At 51.9% G+C, this 9800-nt stretch overlaps 1 protein-coding gene across 1 annotated transcript; it reads left to right on the top strand.

The window, feature by feature from the left end:
• Positions 1–5525: 5525 nt before the first annotated feature.
• On the top strand, positions 5526–9800 carry VOLCADRAFT_104490 (uncharacterized protein; the record flags this gene model as incomplete). The annotated part of the gene is made up of 8 exons (XM_002949899.1): positions 5526–5698; positions 6271–6365; positions 6691–6870; positions 7304–7527; positions 8016–8120; positions 8460–8501; positions 9103–9178; positions 9417–9800. 8 exons carry the CDS (start codon positions 5526–5528, stop codon positions 9626–9628), a joined length of 1107 nt encoding a protein of 368 aa, XP_002949945.1. The 3' UTR covers positions 9629–9800.

Below are 9800 nucleotides of genomic sequence, written 5' to 3'. Positions count from 1 at the left end.
CTCATCCACCGTACACAGCCAAAGTAGCTGGGTGCACACCAGCAACAAAGGCAGCATGTAGAGTGTGTTCCACTTCCTGTGCCGCCTGCTTCACTGCCCCAGCCACCCATGCCCTGCACACATTCTCCTCTCTCTCACCTCTTCTACCCACTACTTTTCCCCCTCCCCAACCACCCGGCATGGAGCCGCCCAGAGGGAGTGCAGACAGTCTCACAAGCATCTATTAGAGGGATCCAGCAGGAGCGATCGTTCATGAAGTAGCAGTCTCCCAGATGACGATGTAAGTACAGACCTGGTAGTGGGTTGCACGAGGTTGCCTTTGTGTAGTCAAGGATCCCAGCAGGAAGAGGTCCTTTTGATGAGGCAGGCGCCATATGTCGTGCATTGGCAGCTGTCACAAGAGCGCCACCCACCACCTAGGCCAGACCGGCAAGATGACCACACAGTCAGGCTTGTCTGTGAGGATCTTGGCCAGTACCCAGTCTGCCTGGGAGAAGGGGGGGTTCATGTATAGGAGTAAGACTGTGCAAATGCCCAAGATTGTGCAAATGCATCAACACCAAGACATCCGGGATTCTATCATGCTGCAAAGAAATGGCCAGGTATCTTGGTGTTGGTAGCATCCATAAAGCAGTCTATGTCCGGACGGTGGCCTTGCAATAATGGGTGGTGTAAGAGCTGGCTGTAAACTTCCAGATGCAGGCTCCACTTAGTCACATTCTCCTCTTTGCTGCTCCGATCCGCCTCCTGCTATGCTGCCGCCGTTCAGGGTTACCACACTGTCTCAAACTCCGTGTCCAAACGAGCACTGGTTTGGTACAGTCATGCTACCTCCTCCAGGGATTGGCCTGCACCCTTCTGCCCCAGGATGCATAAGTGGGCAGATTGACTGCCTGTCTGGTACTGGATCCGCCATCCACAGACTAATTCCAGTGCTTGCTCCTGAAGCCACTCCGATGCTAACACGTCTGCTCACAGTTCCCGCACTGTGCTGCTGAGCCAGCCTTCTGCCAATTCCTGCATTTCCTCCTTTGAGGACGGGACCCGCATGACCACATCTCCAAGCTCCCGGTTGGGTAGGAGAGCCCATACACCTTTCCTGAGGCGTCGCCTGCTATCTGTACCTGAGTTACAGCTCCATTTTGTCACCATGCCCTCCCATTTCTTGTAAGGAGGACTTCCACGAAAGTTGCAGCTGCATCCAGGACATGATGCGGCTCTCTCACCACCTCCTCCCAGGATCACTTGCCCACTGCTGCTCATCGGAAACTGGATCCGGTAGGCAATGGATAAAGCAAAACGTGTTTCAGTGACGGGGTAACAGGGGCAACTGCCAATTACATTGTATATGCCAGAGTTTGTAAAACTTCTCACCGTGGTAATTTGTTAGTGACCAAGTGGTTACTGTGGGGGGTTTCCTTGGTAACCACCTTAACAAAGGTCACTTTTAGAAACACTGGTATATGCAATCTTTACCATGAGTGAACTGTACTGATCATAAAGGCCACGCATTATCTAGGCTAGGCTCTCTCAAGGCACCACGTGATCCATTCAATGGTGGTGTCCGAATCCAAGGTTGTGTCGTTGGACTCGTATCACTCCAACACACCCCTGCGGGACATATCTTGCAAATTCAGGCAAAGTTCATCATTCATCAGCATTAAACTCAACAGACGCCTAAAGACTCTCGGCTCATGTAGACTTAGCCTTTCCCAAAGGTGTCGTTGTAACACAGCAAAGGCGTAACCCGGGATGCTCAGATTGGCATTTGCGTCGTTACATTGCCCCCCACTTAGCAATGGACGTCCTCGGCCATTATTTCGAGCACAGGAGCCATCCCACCTCGCGCCAGTGCGCTGGTTTATCCATTACACCATGAAATCGCCAATTTGCGACTTGCTGGTTGCCAGAATCGAACCGCCGACCCGAAGTTTTTTTCGGAATTCGTGCGGTCCCGTCTCGATACCATTGTAACACAGCAAAGGCGTAACCCGGGATGCTCAGATTGGCATTTGCGTCGTTACAGTCGTGAATATGTCCGCCACCATGCTTTTTGTGGTACAGCATTCCAGCTTCACTTCATCACACATAGCCCGCTCCCACACCAAATGTTGCAGGAAGTCGTCATGTTTCGACCGTGTTGAGGTAATCAGGTTATCTCCGATACTTAACACCCGCTGAGAGTCTACATCTATGCACACAGAACCGGATGTGAAACCAAGACCATCCGCCAATTTGCGCGACCAAAGGGCCTCATGCACAGCAGCTGACAAAGCTTGGTACTGTGCTTCAACTGATGAAGCCGCTGCAACTGGCTGCTCCGGCTGATGGCAGCCCCATTCAACAAAAATACCTCCCCTGAAGCGGACCGACACGTGACTGGGTCTCCAGCTCAGTCCGAGTCGCTATATCCCCTCAGCTCAACTTCTCCCATACACCAACCCGCAGTCCCAGGCCACGAGTGCCGTACAGATACCACAAAACGCCATAGGCCTCTCTGCATGCACGCGTTTCAGCATGTGTTCAGATGTGGTGCGACGCGCATGCTGCTTCTCAGTGCTCACGTCACCACTTGCGATCAGAGCGGCTTCTCAGGAGCACGGGGTGCACGTTCATGCACATGCACTCGCCCAGTTCAAGCCAGGGTTCTTTCGCGTTATTATCACTTGCTCTCCCTTCACCCTTCATCATTCATCATCATCATCATTATTCATCTTCACTTCACATTCACTTCATACCCCCTAAGGGGGGAGTATGAAAAATTTAGTTCAAATATACCATTTGGGGTAAGTTTCCATAGGGGGTGGGTATGAACTTAGGGGGGAAGTAAGCAACCCCACTTTGGGGGAGGTAAGCACCCCCACTTAGGGGGGAGGTAAGCATGATGATGATGATGCAAATGGAAGATCCTGTACACAGAAGGAGCTGGGGCGAATGACGCACAGTGATTGTCCTTGCCCCAGAGGACAGGGTAGGGACGACTAGGACAGGGCAGATAATCTGATGCCGGCAGAGTGACAGAGCGGAGCTCGAATGCCAAGGCCCTTCCATCCATCCCATGAGGAGCTGGGGGAGTGCTTAGAAAGCAGTTTATAAGGGAAGCTGTACCACGTATGATAGGTGTGCGCGCACTCGAGGAAAGCAAGATTCATGATATCTTGTGGAACCGTACCTTGGCACGAGGAAATCATTCTTTTACGCATGCAGAGCTTTACTTCGGCCCTATGGAACAATCCCTGGATATCTCATTACTCTCTGGCAAAACATGCCTTGCATGAGACTACATATGATTGCAAATTTTGCATCTCACCCGATGAAAACACTGCTACGGTATAGAAGCGTTCTCGTTATAGCATTGTCGCGAGTGAACCAAATGCCTCGCACGAGCGTGGATGCACCCTAGATAGACTGCGGCGTCCAGTATGAACGTCAGGTTGAGCACCGGCGTTACGATAAGTTGTCAGATCTTAGGTCAGCGCTTATGCTGCGGAAATGTGATGCAGAGCAGTTTAAATGGCAACAGAAACGTCGAGGCACGTCGTGAACACGGCGGTCCAATTCGCTCAACTTGGCCACTGCAACTCGACACATATACAAATATGCACATTATTCTGTTGCCATCCCTCGATGGAAAAACATCATGATTGTATAAAGAGACGGTCTTGGACTCCGTTGCTCGTTCAAACCGGCAGGTCACAGTGAATTTTCCTTTTCTTATGTTTACCAATACGACACTCCGCAGTGTCGAGATGACACCCGTAACTTACTAGCCGGAAAGACACAAGGGAAGCGAGGGAGTTTACAGACTGTGTGCCGGCTAACGCGAATCCCCGATCCCACCCTCATGCCAGGCGGGAAACTGGGTAGTTAGTTAAGGAAAACAGCGCGCGTGACTTGGAATTACCATTGGTGCAGCCTGGTAAGGTAGCAGCATAACAGCCGTATCGTAGACCTAAGAGTAGCCTTCCCGCCATAATGGGACACTACCCTCGACCAGCAGAGCATGAGCCAGGCCACTTATTGGCAGTTTACGGAGTTGGAGCTAACCTAAAATGTTATTTTTTTGTATCGTGATCTGCAAATTTATAGGAATAATTTAAGTGATTGCGTGTATCATGACACCAATGCCTCGAAGCAATTTTCGAAGCTCTTCAGGGTTGTTCGCAACCAAATGTCAACGGTCATTACGGAGGTCGCGAACTTGCAGTAACTAATGTCGTTTTGCTCATTTCCAGAGTAAATCGACTGCGAAAGAGTTTACATTCTAACCCTCGACATCATATCAGGTCACCGCGAGGGTCTCGCTAACTGTATGAATTAGCAGAGCCATCTGCAAACTAAGCATCAAGTTAAGCGGACACAGGAAAACCTATGTATGCTGTGCAATGGGTCGGAATGATAATCTGGCCTTGCAAAGGAAATGTTGTGTAAGATTAGCTAAGCAGGACGACGTTTCTCATGTTTTTAAGTGTGCAGCCTTTCCGTCCACTTTAAAATTATGTATCTGAACCATCCAAAAAACTAGGGTTGGGCACGAGGTTGACACAGGCTTTATCGGCTCTCATCGTCTCAAATTCCGAGGAAGATGTTGCAGCGGGAGTTAATAGCCGTTAGGCCTGATGGCCTGGCCGACACATGCAATGGCTGCGCCAATTAAATTGTGACAATTTGAAGTTTAATTATGCATCCTTATCGCTGTCCTCGAGTTTGTCCACGACAAAGTGCGCGAGATCTTCGCACGCTGCCTTCTGTACTTCAAGACCGAGCAGACTGGCGTGGATCGCTGGCTCATTCGGAGCTTCCACGCTCCTGACTAGCCCAGGAAATAGCATTGAAACTGGATTGTTAACCATGGCGGCGGAGACCCCTGCAAACCTAGAAAGCTATTATGCGGCTCATGAGGATGATAGTCTTGCGAAGCCCCTCCTCACGGAGGAGACACCTGTCAATGGAGATGCCACGATTGAAGAGGCAGAGCTTGGTCATGCGCTTGATTCGAGAAATGGTCATGCTAGCAATACTTGCAAGGCAGCCGCCGGTCGCCAATGTACTACCTTGCAAACCACCGCAGCATTGGTAACGCTGCAGCTAGGATGGGGTCTATGGCTGTTGCCATGTGATTTTGCCCGTTTGGGCTGGATTCCCGGATTTGGTAAGCTTGGCCATCCTTATTGCGTCGAAGTCCTACAAGCTTGCTGCTCCGACATCACGTGCGCGCATGCCTGTTCACGCAGTGACCCTCGCCTTACTGGCGAGCGCAACGATTTACTCCGGTACCTTATTCACGCGACTTTATTCAGTCGTCCCAAATGCAGGTATGCGAACGCCTTATTCCTCATCGACATGGCTTTCCATTGCTTGGATGGCGTTGGGGCTGGTACCCGTATCGGTCGACGTTGCTATATCCGTATAGCGTTGCAAACGTTTATATGTGGCTTTAGTCTACCTCCGTTTTTTTCCTGCCTTGCCATCCCGCAGTGCTTTTTGGCGACATCGGCGCTGCTGCAGCTGGTCGGAAAGGACGGATGCTGGTTTACATCGCCAACTACTCGCTCGGCGCCACCAGGTCGATCATCCTGCACCTGGCAGCCACACAAAGCCTTAAGCACGCAATTTCACCGATTCTAGGCGAGGACCTACCATTGTGGCAATTCTCCATAATCGTCGGTGTCGTCGTATTTATGCTTGGCCAGATCAGGTGCGGTACGTCTGAGGTAATTCAGGACTCCAAAAGCTCTCCATGCCCCATAAGAACCTGAGCGGTCTGGTATGTGGGAATACTCCTGTTGGATGCTCCCCTCCCCTGTGTGATGCCGTTGCCGGAACCGGGAACAAATCTCCTTTCCATGCGGGTCTTCATGCCTTTCGCCGCGCCCCTATGGCAGGAACCCTCTGCTGACCTTGCGCACACCGCTGTGGGCTCATTCCCCCCTGATCCTCCCTTTTGGACAGCTGTGCGTTATCGCATTCGTGCGGTGTCGTCATTGCACGAACAGGTCCCACCTCACCGCTGCTTTGTACCGTTTTCTTGTGCCCAGCTGACCTCTTGTCGCCTCGCTACTAACCCCCCACCGTGCGTGCGCCGGAGGGGCACATGAAGTTGGTTCGTCGTGCGAGGGTAGTGTGTGTTTTGGCAGTGTGTGTTTGGGGTCAAGTTTCACGTGGCTTGGGGGATCCTAACAGCGCACTAACTGTGCTTCCCCTGAGAGTATGAGGGAAGCCCAAGTCGCTTTTTTCCAATTCTCCTCCTCCGCCTTCTTCGATACACAGGTATTTGACACAACTAAGTTCCTTCTTCATGGCGGGCACTGTGGCGCAATTGGTAGCACTCGCCATCGTCGTTTCCGATCTCGTAGTTACCGCCGGTAGGACTCGATGGGGCGACCTCACGCAATACTTACCTGATTTTTTGGAAATAGCATGTAACGGCTTCACCTGTACGGCTTTTTGGAAATAGCATGTAACGGCTTCACCTCCCAAGTTGAGCGAATCCTCTTGCACTTAAGCCGGACCATGGGATATACTACATACATGCGAAGGATATACACAATGTTGAAAGTTGAAAGTGATATGTTGGAAATCTAAGAAGCGCCCGTGCTAGCGCCTTACATAGCTAGCTGTACATCACGTAGTTAGCTGCCCATTCCACCACCGCATCATTCGGGCCCACCCCGGCCCCCATCCACGCAGGTGTTCCTGCGGGGGGTGAGGGATCCCCGCTGGGACTGCGGAGCCACGGGGGCGACGTCGTCCATGAGGGCCTAGCCGCCGCTACCTCCTCCCCCGTCTCCCGCAGCCCCCTCGTGGCGGATGAGCTGCTTTCCGGCCGCTGGGTTCCCGCAGCAATGGGAGTCCTCAACTTGATTTTTGGTGGGTAGGAAATTGGTTGGTTGGTTGGTTGATTAACTCGCTGGGTCGGTTGTGTGATGATGGTTGGTTGGGCAGGGGTTGCGGCTTGGGGACGTGGCTGTGTCGGGATGGGCGACTAGGGCGTTTGTGTGTTTGTGTGTCTGTATCTCATACACCTACACCGCGAGTTGCGTTAGACATCAACGGTATATCCTGTCACTTCCAAACTGCCGCATCCTCGGGCGCCACCGTGAAGTACCCGTCCTCTTTCCCCCACTGCATCTGCTCCTACACACGGCATGAGCTGAATCTCCCCTCGCTCTCCCATGAGTATGTGTGTGTATATGTATGTCACAAATGAGACTGATCTGTGTGTGAGTTTTCCTCACGGGTTCGCTGTCCTCTGACGGACGTCCCAAATTTGATAAGATGTGTGTACGGCATTCTGATGCAGCGTACGGCGGCCAGTTTGCGTTCCTGGAGCTCATCACCAGCATGAGAACGCCCACCAGCTTCTCCCTCTCCGTGATGCAATGTACGGTAATAATGACGGCGCTGTACAGCGGTTTCGGCGCGGTGGGCTATTGGTCCAAGGGCTCCGGTGTGAATGGCATTGTGATTTTCAACATGAACCCGGGGCCAGCTGCGCAAATCGCCGCAGGATTTATCTTTTTCCAGGTACGAGTTTTTGCTGCTTCTGCTGCTGCCGTCAATTGGACTTAGCTGGGCTTTGCTTGCTCAATGGGGTGCCACACAGGCCAGTCAAATGGGCGCCGCCCGGCTCTCCGCAGCGCTTCCTATCGGCTCAGCAACCCCTATCGAAATAGCAGCACGTACACACCTTTTCAGAGATGAAATGACCAAAGATCGCTTAACCCGCTAGCGTGTTGGACTTCGATGCCTTCCCTGTGCATCCAGGGCCGGGGCAGAGGCCGGCCCGCAGCTAAGAGGCCCTCTGCGATAGAATCCTGAGGTTGCCTAATCAGGCTCGGACAAGACTGTCCGAGCCTGGCACTGTTTCCTTGAAAAAGGGCTCCGGAATCTTCACCTACCCTCTTATCATAGCTCTTACTGCCATGGACCTGTATGTCTTGTTGCCTAACCAGGCTCCAATCGGTTTCTTGCTATTAATGTTGCTGTTGCCGCATGCGATGTGTCCTGAACAGGCGCTGGCTCAATATCTGGTAAACCTTAACGTGTGGACGCACAACCTGTTGGTGCTGCTGTCTCGACGCATCAACCATAACTCCGAGGGCGAGTTGTGGATGGAGGTATGTGTGTGTGTGTGTGTGTGTTTGTTACAGGAGGTATGTGCCGTGTTTTCTGCGCTTTCGTTTCCCAGTGTGTATTTCCTCAGTCCGAAATGAAGTTCCATGGACAGTGTCCCCCTTTTTCCTCCTCGCCTGTCTTGTCTTTTCGGTTTTGCCGGGAGTGGGGAGGAGGGGATAGTGTCTGAGGGTTGGCCAACCCTGGTGGCCATGGCCCACACCTAGAAGTAGTATTGCAGCTGAGCTTAACCAGCGCCCTACTAAGCTTCCGAATGTTTGGCTGTTTGACTGTCAATGTAAACATTTATATTTTACCTGACCCTGATAACCGCTCGGAAACAGGATACAGCGGTCAAGAGCACAGGGGACCATTCCAGCAGCCATGTAAGTGGCAACAAGTGCTCTAGATCTCTCAGATCTGATTCGGTTTTGTACCTACGGTTTTGAGGCAGCTGTCACTCCGAGAGGGCGGCAGAGGGCATTGTGTGATGATGTCGCTCACCTGGCTTGTGGCTCTGAGGCTCTTGGGCCTCTGCTGGCTTGTATGGGCTCGTTACACCTCTCTGGGTTGGGTAACCGATGTGTAACACACAGACACACAGACATACACACACATACATACACACACAGACACACAGATTCACACACACAGACACACACACACAGATAAACACACACATTCTGCGAGACATGGAAGTTGTGTACTTGTGTGTGCGGAAATTAGTAAGTGTCCTTTCTACTTCGCCGTCCCGCTTTTCAGCGAGTTGGAAAGTCAGGCTGGGGGTATCGAAGACTTTGCGGGGCTGTGTGCGATTGTATGTGACATATTTTCCATCTAGATATGCGCCATTAAAGCCTAGTGCGCCTGAGGTCCTGCCGTTTCCCCTTGCTATCCCTTGTTTTTATTCTGTTCTTCTTCATGACACCACCATCCCCCATCCTGTCCCTCTTTCGTGCATTGGCATGGATGACCTCATGGCCTCAGTGGCTGGCAGCGACTGCCTTCGTTGCGTCGTACTCTGCCGTTATCGCTGTGGCGGTTCCGTTCTTCTGTACTTTAGGTGAGGTTAGCTGTGTGCACGTGTCGTGGCCAAAAATAACGGCTGTGTGGCATAATATGTCTTCGTGTAAATTTTTTATGTTGTGTTATCGGGCCCCCCTCCCCCTCTCCCCCTAAAAACATACACATGCAAAGTTGGCCCCTTGTATCCTTTTTAGGTCTTTACAGCTTCCAACGACCGTACGGCAACCCAATCTGTCTTAACTATCTGCTCCCATGCTGGCCGGCCTCCCTCGCAGTGGGCTTTGTGACGAGCGTCACTTATCTAACGGTCGCGTACACGCTACCGGCCTGGTTTGCCATCAAGCTGCTAAGCGCCAAACTGAGCGGGCTGGAGAGGACGTGGCTGATTGTGCTCATCCCGCTGAGCATCATCCTCAGTATCATGGGACTTGTTGCCTCCATCAAAACCTACATTAACGAGACATCTGACGGGGAGGAAGGCATGTGAGTTCAATCATCTGGATGGCGACTTGCATTTATTATGCGCAAGTATTTATAAATGATGATTCTGAAAAATATTTGTTGGCATCTCGGTTATCACATCGTGATCTGAGTTCAGCGCCTCGCGGCGAGGACCGCAGGTCGCGCGGCTGTTTGCACGCAAGACGCGTTCGATGGTA

The sequence above is a fragment of the Volvox carteri genome (genome assembly GCF_000143455.1).
Source record: "Volvox carteri f. nagariensis unplaced genomic scaffold VOLCAscaffold_16, whole genome shotgun sequence".
NCBI lineage: Eukaryota > Viridiplantae > Chlorophyta > Chlorophyceae > Chlamydomonadales > Volvocaceae > Volvox > Volvox carteri.
The sequence above is the reverse complement of the archived record's forward strand: the minus strand, read 5'-3'. Positions and strand labels throughout refer to the sequence as shown.